This window comes from Opisthorchis viverrini (genome assembly GCF_000715545.1).
Source record: "Opisthorchis viverrini unplaced genomic scaffold opera_v5_72, whole genome shotgun sequence".
Taxonomy (NCBI): domain Eukaryota; kingdom Metazoa; phylum Platyhelminthes; class Trematoda; order Opisthorchiida; family Opisthorchiidae; genus Opisthorchis; species Opisthorchis viverrini.
In genome coordinates, this window is record NW_008751728.1 from 1463820 (window position 1) to 1479334 (window position 15515).

At 46.3% G+C, this 15515-nt stretch overlaps 2 protein-coding genes across 2 annotated transcripts in view; one reads left to right on the forward strand and one right to left on the reverse strand.

Annotated features, from left to right (window-relative positions):
• Positions 1 to 11833, forward strand: part of T265_04400 (hypothetical protein) — a gene marked incomplete at both ends in the record, with an annotated part of 31683 nt that extends 19850 nt beyond the window's left edge. The window contains 5 exons of the mRNA XM_009169139.1: positions 316 to 508; positions 2148 to 2392; positions 7831 to 7923; positions 9946 to 10356; positions 11263 to 11833. Of these exons, the coding sequence (XP_009167403.1) occupies positions 316 to 508; positions 2148 to 2392; positions 7831 to 7923; positions 9946 to 10356; positions 11263 to 11658 (1338 nt within the window). The remainder of the gene's footprint in view (positions 1 to 315; positions 509 to 2147; positions 2393 to 7830; positions 7924 to 9945; positions 10357 to 11262) is intronic.
• A 2122-nt stretch (positions 11834 to 13955) lies between these two features.
• On the reverse strand, positions 13956 to 14156 carry T265_04401 (hypothetical protein; the record flags this gene model as incomplete). The annotated part of the gene is made up of 1 exon (XM_009169140.1): positions 13956 to 14156. One exon carries the CDS (start codon positions 14154 to 14156, stop codon positions 13956 to 13958), a length of 201 nt encoding a protein of 66 aa, XP_009167404.1.
• Between the last annotated feature and the right edge of the window lie 1359 nt (positions 14157 to 15515).

A 15515-nucleotide genomic window follows, 5' to 3' on the forward strand; every position in this document is an offset into this window, starting at 1 on the left:
AGTGAGCTTTCAATAGGACCATTAGCGTCTACCGGGTCGGTTTACAGCAACTTTTATTGTGGGAAACACTGTAGTAGGATACGTCTAATGTTGTATGGAGTGAGAAAACCCAAGAACCGGATGATCGTTGGAAGTGGTGGCGCCATTCAAGGACATGTGGCAGACTAATGGGGTAGTTGATACACTATCCTAGTTTTAGTTTCCTGATCGTCTGTTTTTTTTGCGGGATTAGAACTCCCGTGAAATTTATCCCACAGTTGATTGTGCTTGTCCCGTTTATGCAGCCGCCTAACGTCCTATTTTTTCTCTGACCAGGCAATGGATGATCAATATGAGTATGTTGTGAGTGATATCCCAGCCCAAGGTCAACTGACTGTTCGCACCACACGAAAGGTACCGGAGTCGGAGTTGAAAGCAGACGAGTCGATTGCGGATGAGTGGCCAGTCATCACTATTCGCATTCAGCTCACCTCAAGAGCAGCCTGTGATGATGAAATCATGAATAAAGGTAATGTGCTTTGTTTTTGTTATCCATGACAGATGGGCGATGAATAACTGTCAGTTCCAGCTTGTCGTTTTTATTGGTGTTTGGTCAAGTTCGAGACAGCGGAGTGGCTAACAGGCGATTTGGCATCTTGGTTCATATCCCATTCTTGATTCACCGACCAAGCCTGCGCAAGCACTTTAGGTTCGTTTCGAACGTCCGTCACAGCTGAACGAAGCTTTTGGTCTACACCCGTCTTCTGGCATTGAAGGTGGAATCGTTTAGTTCTGATGATAGCCCACCTGTATTCATTCTTGCTTGTTCAGCAGTCACTGTTCGACACTGCAACTTAGATCCATTCCGTCACTTTGCGATACAATTTCCGTAAAGTTGTCCGTTTCTAGTCAGGGCACTTCTTATATTCCGGAATTGCTTAGGTGAATAGCTTTGGTGCGCTGACGTTATAATTGTCTCCCACCGGGGAGATTTCCCCCTCTTATTCGCATTTCAATATCACCCTGCTCTAGAGGAAAATTGTCAATTGCTGCAGTGTTGCAAACCATTCTAGTTTGTGCCTAGTTTCAGTGGCTTCAGTATTCTGTGGCCTTGAGGATTCTGTTGTAAACATCTCTCAGCCTATCGGCATGATCACTTCTGCTCACTAATTCTGGGTTAACACAAGCGGGCAGAGGAAATTCTGGTCGAAGACGGATGGCAACAACAGCGCAACAGACCAGTTCAAACACTCCGAGTGACACAGAACACACGAAGAACGACTAGGTGCATACCGGTCACAGGGATTTGGAAATGCCGGACACCTAAGCGTTAATCCAATTCTTGGAGAAGTTGCGAAATAGAGCACAGTAGAGTATCACAAATTCGAATAGTTCTGAGGGAAAAGTGAAGAGGAGAGTTATGTATCCCGGCAACATATTCGAACCTACTAATGATGAGTGGATGCTTAGAGGCGAGTTCAGAAGAACATTTTTCTTGGTAGCAGCGATATAACAGAAAAAGGAGGTCAATGCCTAGCTGCCTCGAGAGGTCATCGGTTAATAGGATTCACAAAGGAGTATTTGGAGAGTGTATCCTGTGGGGTTGTCACTGTCATAAGTGGTTATACACGCATCTCCATTCTAGTGTTCACATTGGATGTCTTCCTATTGTCATGCTGTGGACGGAAAAGCCAACTCGAACGGTTCGTTCAATGTGATATCTCCTATGGGGTTTGGTAAAGTTTGGCCCTATCATCTGGACAGCTGCCGTGGGCCTGGAATGTCAGCGTGTCCGAAATTATGAGGAAGCTTCCGAATCCGTATTGTTAAGTTGGCTTTTGCAGGATGAACTGCGGTGTACACGATCATCGCTTACAGTGTATTACTCCGAACCTACGATAGCTGACGCTTGCTATCACTACACTGCCGGTTGATCATCTAGGACTCGTGACCATCTTACACTCGAGCGATTACCCCTCAAATGTGTTTAGCAGCTCACGTGAGCCTCCCTCTGTTTGAAATGGGTTATTTGGTGCTGCTTCCGGGCGTTGATGAGTTGCGGTTTCGCCTGACGCCCCTTTTCTCTCCCTTTTTGTGTTGTCGTTTTTCGTCCCCTACCACATTATTATGGTTACTCATGCTTTTTCTGGCTTTACACACCAATCCAGACGCCAACACCAACAACAGTGTTGTGTCGGGTGCCGTGAAAGCAGCAGCGGACGGATCTAATGTGACCGCGAACACTGCTTTGCCCACTGCCCCCGAACAGCAGCAGCAGCAACCGCAAGCCTCGAACACAGTGAAGTCGGAATCGCTCTCCCATGTGCGGAAACTATTCGCCCAGGGAGAGCGGATTCCAAAGAACGTTTGTTTAGATGCTCTGGATGCTATCGACCAAGCTAAGTGGTTCCAGGTGGGTCATCAGTGTATCTTTTCTTGTATCAGCCAGCTGACACACGTGTCAGCTGAGCGCATAGAAAACAGCTGTTTAATTTTGTTCTCACGGGTCGCTTTTATGGATTTTTACCACTCCCACCGCTGTGGAACCCTTGGCTTTGTCTATTTATTCAGACGAGCAGATACATCCATTTGCGATCAGTGTGAGGTTAGCCGAAGTAAACTTACAGAATTTAGTCTCTTTCCAATGTGCGAATATTCTCTATCATCTTACCATACCGAAATACTTTAAGACCAGATCGATTTACTCTAGAACTAGGGAGAGCCTATTGGTTACAATGTCAGCTAAACTGTCCGTCTGAAAAAAAAACGAGCCTCTCGCTCTAGGCCCAAAGTGCCACAAAAGTTTACAGGGAATCAGATAAGTTGGCAAAAGGCTTAACTGATCGTGGACACCACCGGCTCATTGATTTTGACTCAGAGTGGCTAGATTGATACTCACCGTATATAGAAGTTACTAATCCTGGACACACTGGTCCTGAGTTCCTTCAGTTATCTTCACTTCAAGTCTTCTGGTTGAACCATTCGCAACAGCTTCCCCTGAGGAACAGTGCTCTAGTCAGACGAAAGCGCTACGTTCATGTCGCACGCAAAACCTCCTTTCCATGGCTATTCGTCATTCAATCGATCAATGATTCAGACTGTCTTCATCAACTAATCATAGCCGTAATGATGAGACTGCGTCCGTGGGTCACATTTGAATGTGTTGCTACTCAAAATCTAGAGTGCGGAGCGGTCTTTCAAAAGCCTACTGGGTTCAAGACGATTCCCTCACAAGCGTCGTCTTGTATAGCTGTAAGCGCATGATTTGAAATCCCTCCGGTTCAGAAGCATCATACTTCCTCCCGCTTGTTTCCGTGTGAAACTAGGCTGCACCTTATTGTGGTGCGATAGTTTGTATGCTTCAGTGATTCATCGAGCCGTACTGGAGGATGCTCATTTGATGTCCACGGAGTTTCTCCTACCATGTTGGAACGTGTGGAAATTCGCTCCCAAAAGTTTGGGCTACTCGATTAATCTTACGCCGACCACCGCTCGATTGCGTTCAGAGCCAGAGTCTTTGGTTGAGGACCTTAATCGTTCTGTCTAGGTTTGGGCGCTCTGTTACGTTCGACCATGAACTTCACGTACCTTCATGGCATTTCAATCTGGTGGTATCAGTTCAATCGCCTTATTGCTTGTAACAGGGCGGATAAACGAAAGCGTGCGTCTTTTGACGCTGTCTATCTTTCTTTATTGTCATCTTAACTCCCCTCGTGTCCCGTTTACGTGGCTTCCGGCTGTAAGCACATCAGCCAGGCACCTGGGGTGTCGATGTGTTGCACGCCACCGTTCACATTCACTGCTCTGTGTCCTCTAGTTACACCCCGCCCTTTTGTTCTTATTGTTACCTTCAAAATTATGACGAAATATTGACTGCCACCTGATCTACAACCAATTACAACCTTTAGTGTGCAACGCTTGGGTATCTCAACCAACTAGCTTCTGTTGGCCTTGATCAGCTGATACATGTATTTCGAAACTCGAACTTACATTGCTGTCTCTACGCTACCGACTACGAACTGCACAGTTTCGTACAACCCTCAGTTCACGAGGTTTCATTAGTCTACTGGACTTGGTTCAGTTCTTGACTGCTGACCGTTTTAGGGTACACAATTTGAGATCATGCACTCTTTCGATTATTAAAAATGATGATAATACTAATAATTCAGGTGTAACAGCCCCTGGTGCCAAACTACCATGATATCCGAAGGAAATACGAGGGCTGAGATACTCTCATGTTGCCGAAGCCTAGACAGGAGCAGTGGCTGGGTTCAAGTTGTGTGATCTCCGACCAGTAAGATCGCACTGTAGCCATCGAGCCATCTATCTCTCTTTCGCTGCGGGTTTCCATCAGAAATTTCCCGGTGGGCTCCAGAAACGGTCTCGTTAGGGAAGCATACCAAACCCCTGCCGTGCATTGCAACTGGTGTTCTCAGGGGATGAGATAAACACGGCTATGCGTGACATCAGTGTTTTCGGAGGGCATAAACAAACAACTGGGTCCTAGAATGCTCGGTGTCACTGCCTGATTCGAAGGGTTTTCTCCCCTCAGGCTCACAATACAATCGAGCTGGACCGTCAGTCGGACAATAGCCCAGTGATGTTTACGCATCCTGGTAGTTGCATTGGCCCTGACCGTTCCCGTACGTTTGAATTCGAACCGCCGATAACGAAGGTGTGAGCGGCGTTCGCGTTATTCATGGTATCAGAAGCGAGTTTCGTCATCTCTATGTGTATAACGCAAATATGTGTTTGTGAGACTTGGCTCCTCCGGTTCGAGGACTCTAGGAACCTTCACACTTTTGATCACCGTTGTCTTCGTACCATTGTTGAAGTTAGCTGGCTTCAGCTAGTACGCAGTGATGTGCGTGTGGGGCAAGATGGGTTAAGTGGTTAGAGCGCGAACTTACTGACCGGAAGGTCTGTGGTACGAACCCGACCTCTGCCTCTCGACTTCCCTGTCTAGGCTTGGGCAACCTGGCAGTATTCCAGCCTCGTGCTTCCTTCACGTGGCATGGCAGCTAGGCACCGAAAGGGTGCTACATCTGGACATCTCTCTCTAAGTGCTTACTTGACGAATTGTCGGAATCTCTAGAGTAGCAGGTTAAACTAACCGGGTTAAGTTAACTGGGGAATGTCTCCTATTTTCAGCTACCGTCTACTCAAATGGACTTTGTTTTCCGTTCCAAGCCTTTGATAGCGGAAGATTTACTTAGGATGGACTATGACATAGTAACGTGATATGAAAGCAGCTACCATCAAACTGAGTGCAGCGCCTTCCTGATTTGGATCTACTTGGTCCTCCTTGTACGTGACTTGGAATCCTGCAGCAGGTACCATCTTCCTTGAGGACTTAGGAATTATTCATCCAAAGTCCCTACTTCCCCTTTCTTTTTTTACCATTCCCCGATGCTTGTTTGATGGTTAAGCACCAAGATGTGTTGCTGTCAATGAGGCGGCTCAGCTTCTGTGATTCGTCCCGGTTGAACCAGACGGATGCGGCTTAATGACTGGATTTGAAGTTTTTATTTACAGACCGTTTTGGTACGTTGAGCCGTAATACGAATGTCATACCCTAACGTATTGGTGAACCATTGATACCATTGATTTTTGTTGCGCTTTTGTTGACATCTGTTTGGGGTTGGATAACCCAAAAGTACCCTAGTCATGGAGCTTACTTGCACGTGCATCAAAAGGGACAATAACTGAAGGATTTGGATTTTTTCATGACGTGCGTTTTAACCGCTTGATCTGCCGCTGCTTCAGTTCTCTTCGGCTACTGTTTTCATTAACGATTCCTACAGGTCTGTCTTGCTTCATTGTTCCATAAAAAGGCCCGCTAGTATCAATTTAATCAGTATTTATTTACTGCAGATTCAACCAGGAAAATTTTCATCCAGTCCGAGTTTTTACAGTGTGGGAAGAATAATTGATCGTGAAGGGCGCCGTCATCTATATTGGAGGGCGTTCATGGAGAGCCACTAACTTTACGTACCCTCGTGGTATGTCGATCTGGTGGCATCAGTTGAATCGCTTTATTGCTTATAACAGGGCGGCTAAACGAAAGCGTGCAACCGCTGACGCTTTCTATCTTTATTGCCATCTTAACTGCCCTCGTGTCCCGTTTACGTGGCTCCCGGCTTTAAGCACATCAGCCAGGCACCTGGGGAATCGACGTGTCGCACGCTACCGTTCACATCTACTGCTCTGTGTCCTCCAGTTACATCTCGCCCTTTTGTTTTTATTGCTACCTTCAAAATTATGTCGAAATATTGACTGCGTTCGAGGTGGAAAGTGCCGTCACACCTTACGGTTCACTGCACTGTACTGACAGTCCTGTGAGCTCCCGTGTGATCCGTCTCCTTCGCTAGAATTCTATTTAGGAGAAAAATAGTTGCCCTTACGATCGAATTTTGAACAGCCAACTTGTTCTCCTATCCTATTTCTAAGCTGTTATCTTTTATACCATATTTTATTGTGTTCTTGCTTCTCCGTGAACCCTTTGGCGTGTGATTTGATTTCCATTGGTGCTTTCGTTTCTATCACCAAACAACTAGTCCTTGTGATCAAGTAGTCTAAGCCGCCGATTAGCCAGCTGACGTGATTTTTCGAAACCTTATGCAATCACTAATTGATACCAGAAGTAACATGCTGTTCTTTCCCGGTCGGCGTCCATAGGAGTTGAACACGCGCATGAATCATAGTTATGGTTCTACTGTTGTTGAACGCCTGGGTGTTTATCGTAGGTCATGGGGTCGTAAACATTCTGTAACACCGCGCTGTACCAGAAGAATAATTGTCGACGATTTCGGTTCTCTATTTGTCTTTTTATAACATATTTTTCGGGACGAGCTTTCAGAGCAGCAGATTTTCTCCGCGGAACGTCGCTGCATTCATTCACCCATATTCAACTTTTCCTGCTTCGTGCTTATGCTTTGTTCCTCGGTGGGGCTGTCGGTCGACTGATCACTTCAGTGGAATCATCGTAGTTAGAAGACGCAGGACCTCCGTTCAGTGATCTTGTCCTTTCTGCTGATTATCTCGGCTACGCGGACTCCAAATAATGGCAAACTGAGCTGCATTTCGAAAACTCTTGACAACTTTTTGAGCTGCCTTTTAGGTGACCTGACGGAATTTCCGCTTTCACACGTTTCTGACATTGCGTGTTAGTTGTACTGATGGCTCAGTGGGTAGAATGCGAATTTCTTGACCGGAAGGTCTGTGGTTCGAACCCGACCTCTGCTTCCGACTCTCCCAGTTAGAAGACGCAGGACCTCCGTTCAGTGATCTTGTCCTTTCTGCTGATTATCTCGGCTACGCGGACTCCAAATAATGGCAAACTGAGCTGCATTTCGAAAACTCTTGACAACTTTTTGAGCTGCCTTTTAGGTGACCTGACGGAATTTCCGCTTTCACACGTTTCTGACATTGCGTGTTAGTTGTACTGATGGCTCAGTGGGTAGAATGCGAATTTCTTGACCGGAAGGTCTGTGGTTCGAACCCGACCTCTGCTTCTCGACTCTCCCTGTCTAGGCTTGGGCGGCTTGGCACGGCAGCTAGGTACCGAAAGGTTGTTACAGCTGAACAATTTTGGTACTGAAAACGCGCTCCATTCGAGTGATCTTTACGTATTCTGGACGGTTGATATAATCTGTCCAAGACCTCGAACACCCACTTGTGTTTTTTTTTGCTTACTTAATCACTCGCTACCTGGCCAAATTGAGGTGTACATTTAGGCGAATCTAATGAAACCCGCTACCGTGCGGTTTCTTTTTCAGTCGTCCTTCATCTATCACATGCGTCTTTCTCGTTTTATCAATCAACACACACTTCATTGCCATCATTTTACAGGGTGCATTGATGACGCCGCCTCTCGGGATTGTCGCTCGCGTGCTTGTAGACTTTATGCGTACTGAAAAGATTTGGTTGAATCTGAACCAATTCGTAAGTTTCTGTTGATTTCAGCTTGAAGTGCTCGTAGGACAAAAGCTGTATTCTATTCAACCTCATTTTGCTAGGCATGACCTTTGAATTTATCGTGCTGCTGGAATTGTGGCCAGTTTTATGTCGTCTATCCAGGATTTCTTTGTAATAAGTGATGCCGCTGTAAAAATTTGGGGACTTCAGTTGGAAAACGCTTAGTGCGGATCGAGAACTCATCGTTTCAGGGAAGTTTTGAAGACAGTCGGTAGTTTTATTGATGGGCAACATTTCGATTTTGACATACAAGAGCTTCTAGAGGCCAAGTGACTGGGTTACAAAATCGGTCGACTTTTTAAGCATGTGGAATCAACCGTTGAGTGTCTTCCAGAAGGGACTCGCTTTTCATAAGTTGGTGTGGATGAGTAAGGATTGCACTGAAGCACTGAAGGGTTTTTCTGTCAGACGCTTCTGGTTCATATCAGTTGGATGAATGTTGAACATTCCCCTTGAATGTTGCTCACAATTTTGGTGGTCTGTGTGGATGGGATGTCCGAAACAGTTGATAACTGTCTACTGTGGCTACAGAACTGCCAAGCGTTTGATTCGATTACCTGTAGTCACCAGCTCATCCACCATTTTATTTCAAACTTGAAAACAACCTACCACTCTATCGAAGCTGCTTCGTCCTAGCGCTTAAGCAGAATGGTATTATAGCGTGAAGAAGCTTTCGAATGGGTCGACCCAGGGATGGTCGGACCCCGTGAATTACCAGGCGTTTCAAATTTTGAATCTAGCGAGCAATTTTATATACCCTTTATGCCTCAAACAAAACTGCATTCGGATACTGAAACACACTGTAACCGTACGGGATCCAAACCTGAATGGCAACACCAATAAAAAGCTTTCCAAAGCAACGGTTATCCGATAAATCTCATTTGGTTATCCTTTAGCGCAATTCACCCGACCGACTCAACAACGCAAGGAGAAGACAAACGGATTGCATCAAGGACATTCCGGAACTAGCTGTAAGAATGTTGCAGCAGTACCACATAGTTGTAGCTTTTCATACAGACCGGCATGCTTCGGGAAGCACAATCAAAGTTAAAAGGAGAACGAAGTTGCTGTTATATACAAAATCCAGTGGAAGTTCTGTATGCACGAGGCTACACGAACACCATCTTGTTGCTTAACCTCTCGACCAATTCTCACTCGCCTCCTTACACGAAATTCAGGAAGGGCATAAACTAAACAGATAATCCTTATATACTAGCCCCAGCAAGAACAAATAATTAACCTGAACCCAACCGAGAATGCCATCAACAGACGTAATGACGTCCACCCAGTCTATCAACCTTCCAGGAACAATAAGCCTTGGAGCATCCCAACGCGAAACTGTACAAGAGGCCCGAGGAGAAATGAATGGAGGCCACGAAACTCGACAAAAAGAAGACCACTGGAATACACACTCAGCCCGAAGATGAAACAGAGTAGCAGGATATCAAATTGAAAATTGTGTCAAACAAAGATGTACCTTACGTAATGGTTGTGTTCCACAACACAATAGAAATTGCAATCAAACCAGTCGAAGAAAACTACTAAAAATAGGTGCTCGATCGACCAATCAAATGACAGGGAGACTGGCTGGAACGCAACATATAAGAAAGACTAAAATGACCACTTGGAATAAAGCAACAGGACTACTGAAACGGAGATACTTAACGAACCAATCAGATGCAACATACTCAGACCACAGCGCAAACCAAACCCCGGAAGGATCATTTAAATCACCAACTAAGTAACCTCCTAAGAATGAGCCACTAGCCGATCTTTAAACACTATGTGCACGTAACAGAACTGTATGATTTTTGTTCACTTTCATTTGTGGTAGTTAGACTCCATACACATTACACTACATCGTAAAATGATCGTTTGAAGAACCTACTCAGATAGTGTCGAATGACGAAGGCTCGAATGTCGCATACTACTCAAAACTCATTTAACAAACACCGCTTGTTATTACGTCGCTTTTTCCTATTTTCCCAGGGCGTGTTGGCCCTACTGGGTCGCCTTTTGACTGTTGATTTGCAACTGGCCTGTCTTCCACCCGTGAGAGGACAGCGACCACCGTTTCTTCCGTCTGGACAACCTTTCGGAGCGCCGATTCGTCCCCGATTGCCAGTTACGTTACCCGTACCACTTATTGGACCGGGGCGGTTGTTCCGTCGATTCTTTGAAGCCATCTCCTGTGGGTTGCTTATTCAACTTCGTGAAGGGGAACCACAGCCAGTGGAACCTGTGGCGGACACAGCAGACCTGAAACCAGACGAAACCGATTCACCCTCGCAGTTCTTTGCCTACAGCCTGTTGGCAACTACTCCGATATCGATACGGGAAGAAATTACTGTTTCGGCACAGTTTTGTCTGCGGCAAATCGCGTTCAAACAGTTGTACAAGGTGAGTTGTCAGCGAAAATTTCTAGTCAGATTTCTCGTGAAAGTCTAAACCGCGATATTAGAACGTGACTTTTTCATCCTTGGGTTAGCGGGCAGTAGCTCTGTGTAGATGAAACCACTAGGCGTAGTTCTAACACGTGTCATCTGGCTTGCCGTATTCTACACCTCATACATTCTCATCATTATCGTAGACAAAAATACGCTAGCACAGGAGACAGGTGCTTAACGCTTCACACGACAAGCTACCGGTATGCGGGGAACAGTCAACTCCAGGTCTCGTGTGCTGGAATCGCAGATCCATCACTGTGAATAACCATTTACGGAGGGGTGTGACGTATGTTCACATGCTTAGGTCGATTATACCATCCCTTTGCAGGGAGTGGTTGGCGTAGAAAGCGCATATAGATCTGGTGAATTTAACTTGTTCCGTAAACTACGTGGGAGATTGCTCTGTTTAATGTTGAAGTCAATGATCTTTTTCCACCCGATCTTAGCCGTGTTCCCCCAAGCCTTATGGGTCCTTCAAGGTTGTACAGTCCAAGTGAGTATTGATTGATTGTTGTCCTCACCAGCATACCAGGTATCATACCAACATGCTCACTTTATTCAGGTTCTCCATATGGAACCACTCAGCTCCAACCATGCATGGAAGAAAGATACTGCTAAGGACTCACTGGAAGGCATCGGTGGTGATTCTGAAGTTACGGAAACGGTCGACATCGAGGCAACTGCCCCCGGAGCCGTTAAACGACGGCGGTCGGAAGTTGACTCTGTGGATGCCCAACAGCAGGACGAGGCAGATGTGGGGGAGGAGGAGGAGGATAGGGAGAAGGAACCGAACAACAAGGATTGATTGTTGTCCTCACCAGCATACCAGGTATCATACCAACATGCTCACTTTATTCAGGTTCTCCATATGGAACCACTCAGCTCCAACCATGCATGGAAGAAAGATACTGCTAAGGACTCACTGGAAGGCATCGGTGGTGATTCTGAAGTTACGGAAACGGTCGACATCGAGGCAACTGCCCCCGGAGCCGTTAAACGACGGCGGTCGGAAGTTGACTCTGTGGATGCCCAACAGCAGGACGAGGCAGATGTGGAGGAGGAGGAGGAGGATAGGGAGAAGGAACCAAAAGAACAACAAGCCGGCTCTTGTTCTGCTCCGGAGCCAATTGCAAATGACCAGCCTTCATCCCATGTAGCAGAGACCGCCAGCGAGCTCCCCGACTCCGAGGTAGTCGCACCACCAACGACACGTTCTGGAACAGCAGCCAAGCGTAGTCGAAGAGGGCGTTATTGACCCACAAACGTCATATTTCGCACTGTGTCTCGTCCCCTCAGCCTACCGTTCCTCTGTTTCCATTTCCCCAACATTTTACTTGTCACGTTTTTTTCGAAGGAGCAACCGGTGACTGACTATTATCTTTTTAGTGGTTCGCACACTCACATACCGGTTTGCAATATGTTGTCCCAAGTATCCTGGTTCTTTTTGTTGAAGTGAGAGGGGAGTTGCAGTGGCTTTATTTACGGACGGGCTTGGCTTTGGGTTGATTGTTTGTGTTGAGCGCCGGTCAACTTTTCTACCCTAAGCGTGGCTCATGGTCATTCAGTATCGCAGCCTTAAATCTTCGAATACTTCGGTAACCGGTACACAGGAAAACAGCTATCCGATGTACACGGCCGAAAAAACCAACGCATACTGTATTTCTCAACTTTCATTGGTACTTTGCTAAGCTTCGTTTCACCGAAAAAGCGAACTTCTGAAGCATAACGTCTGATCCCCAAATGCAAGTTACCTTGACCTGAGACTCAACGAAATCCCTGCTGAATGTCATATTGTCGCCTTATCTTTCAGTTGACCGCGTCATATCAATGAGCCCCAAGAAAGGTGAAACTGGTGGTAAACTTTCGAAAATTTTCAGCAACGTCGTGCGTTGTGTCAAGTTGAAAAGCATGGCTGAAGTTCCAGATGGCCTAAAGACGGCTGAGTACAGGGAAGTTGTGTTTCGAGATGAAAATTGACTAGTCGTGAATCAAACGTTGGCAGTACTCGTCGGATTATATTGATTTTTAGCTCTGTGTTTCTCTTCAGCACAGTAGGCCAACTTCTCCGGTGTCCTGATATCCACTCCTAACCCATATTTCAACTTTCTAAATTCCGGCAGACTTGCAGTTGGGATTACTTTTAGTCTTTTCTAACATAACACGATCAACAGCAACGACGTACTTAGTCGCACGATCAGTATATGTGACCGAAGCATAAAACTTTCTGGCTGTTGTCGTATAGGGGGGTTTGGCGTGGTCACCCGCCCGTTCTCATTATCGAGTCATGTGATTTGATACGGTGCTGCGCACAACCTAGGGCAAAGTCAACAGAGTTACTCAGAAAGGTCGAAAGTAACGTGAGCAACAGAGTATGTTTACGGAATAGGACGTGACTTGTTGGATACATTTGTTGACTGTAGTTTTCTAGATTGTTATGGGTTTGTTCTCATGCTTGTCGACTATCCACTCTGCAGCATATTTTGTTCAAAGTCCCCCGTTCATTGCGCGACCAAGCGTCCGCATTTCCCTTATAGTTCATTCTCGAGGTTCGAGCGCTTGTCTTGCGATTTTCTTTTATTTCGTCTTCTTTCGGCGCTATCGGCATCGCATCTTTAGGTTCGTATGATTCTCTGATGGGGTACACGGGAACCTCATATGCAAACCGATACAGTTCTAGTCTAGTATCTTATACCTACAGTACACTAATTCGAAGAGACCTTCAGTTTTTCCGTTCTCACTCGATAATTTTTGATAAAGCACGATATCAGTGCTTATCGTGTTTAAGCACCAACTTTGTCCGTTATAGGGTGGTGAGCCGTTGTAGACAAAGGAGAATGGCGGTGTTTTCCAGTCTCAGTAGTTTTGTCCACACCTGAAACAGTTCAATCCTAGGATGGGTAGCTGCGTGTGCTCGCGCTTTTGATCGAACTTGGACACTATCTCTTTACATGCTTTGGCGTGAGCGCTTGGTTGCTGGTGTCGGTAACCAGTATTAGCCTCCTACCAACTCCGACTGCATCCCAGAAGCAGCTTCAGGCGAACGCTCTGATTGACGATTGTGTTGACGTAGCTGCGCTGTGCTTAAGACGATGATTCTGTCTTGGCCACGTATTTCCTAAATTTGTAACACTGTTTTAAGGCATATTCTCTGCGTGACGAACCCTAGCGGTGAATTGAGACTGGGCGAAGTTCGAGCTGGAACCCGTATCCGCGTTTTCCACCGTGCCAAACCACCACGAAATGAGTACTCATATCTGGGAGATTTTCCAAAGAAAGCTGAATTATTTCCGGCGTGTCGGACAGTCTGTCTCTGTAAATCCTGTCCCTTAGCGTGAGATCTACCCTGAGTAAAACCGACCACCTGAATGACTCGTTGAGAGGATTTCTACGGAACTTTTAGTGCTGTTTATTCGAGAATCCTGGTTAAGCGGTTGCTTGTGCAAGCTGGTCGAGGGAACGGTAGGTGGTGTACGTAAATATTTGCCGGATCTCAAATTTGGAAGTCAGTTCCTGCGTAGTGTTCTTGCTGCATGTGTAGTCCAGATTCCTCAGCTACTGTAGATCTGTCATAACAACGAACAGCGCCGGATTGTTCGCGCCCGACCTGATATCTTCCCGTGATGTTGGTTTCCCGCGGAAACCGCGTGCTTCTTCCTGGTCTGCGGTTACTTTGGTCGATCTGTTAAGTCTCCTTAGACCACTTGGTATATCAAACATTCCCATTTCGAGGTCTGGTTTGTTACTGACCCACATGCGTAAATTAGAATGAAGTATGACCAGTTGGTGATCAAAATCCTTCTAACTTGTACCCAAATTGTAATACCTAACTGTTGATACATTGGGAAAACGCAGTGTTCTCCGGCAGTGTAAATCGGGGCAAATTGAACAGTCTTTGACTGCCCCCTCCTCCCGAGGGCTTCACCGCGTTTGATGACTCATGCATTTTGGCGTTCTCAGAAGCTACCGGGAGTTATCTGTCGGTGGCTTGGAACTCCTATTTAGCAGTCGCACTCACCAGAGAGACTCCGTTGCCATGAAGGAAGAGCACACAAGCACAGAGACATGACAATGACTGGCCGTTATTCCACCTTCATTGCAGTCGAGGTCACGGCTAAACGCTGAGGGTTTCATCTTGCAACGTTAGGAACATTTGCAAGGCAGTCTCAAAACACGAAACTCTCATGATGGATATTGATCAGCCATACCACTCATTTGCCGCTAAAATACAGCAAGTAGCACTTTGGCTTGCAGATTAGTGTTTATCCGAACACGGTCGTCACGGTATGCATCAGTGGTTTACGCGGCGGAATAAAAGGTCTCTGCAACCAGTGTCAGGCCATGTTTACCTGGGGTTTTAAAAACTACACCTCAGAACTTTCTGTTCTCTTATACTCTTAATCAGATGGCATCTGAGGCCAACCAAGTACACTTGGACATAGTCTATATCCCAGTGATCTACAACCCTTCCTCTCCCGAAGAATGACCTATGGTTGTCCCTCAACCCGACTCAAGGCTTATGCTACTTTGGAACCTCCGTGACATGTTCATCTGGGAGACGTATTTTTCAAGGTCTGTCTAATCGCTTTTCCATCCGATGTTTTGATGATGATGATGATGATCGTTCAGCTGTAGGACCCTTTCGGTGCCTAGCTACCCTGCCACACGAGGGCTGGGATACTGCCAGGTCGCCCAAGCCTAGACAGGGTAAGTCGAGAGGCAGAGGTCGGGTTCGAACCACGGATCTTGCGGTCAGTAAATTCGCGCTCCAACCACTTGGTCCAACTCGCCCTCGATGTTTTAGCGCTCCATGAATTTCTTTACCACTATCTACTGAGTTGCGCCTAATTTTGTGTTTTTTTGAAGCTTACTTATCGTCACCATCGCGGTGGGGTGGCTTTCTCCAGCAACATTTCATCCACCGCCCCTGTAGAAAATTTGCTAAATCGATTCTTTCTCGGATATTCCCGATGTGTTCATCTTGTACACCTTGAACTATGTATGAGACTGCTTCCCCAAGTGTGTCTGAACGAGAGTTGGCGTATTTTTTCTCAAAAAGCTGCCTAGTCCTGTATTCTACATGACCCGGGGCTTCACCCTTGTCTTTTAGATGTG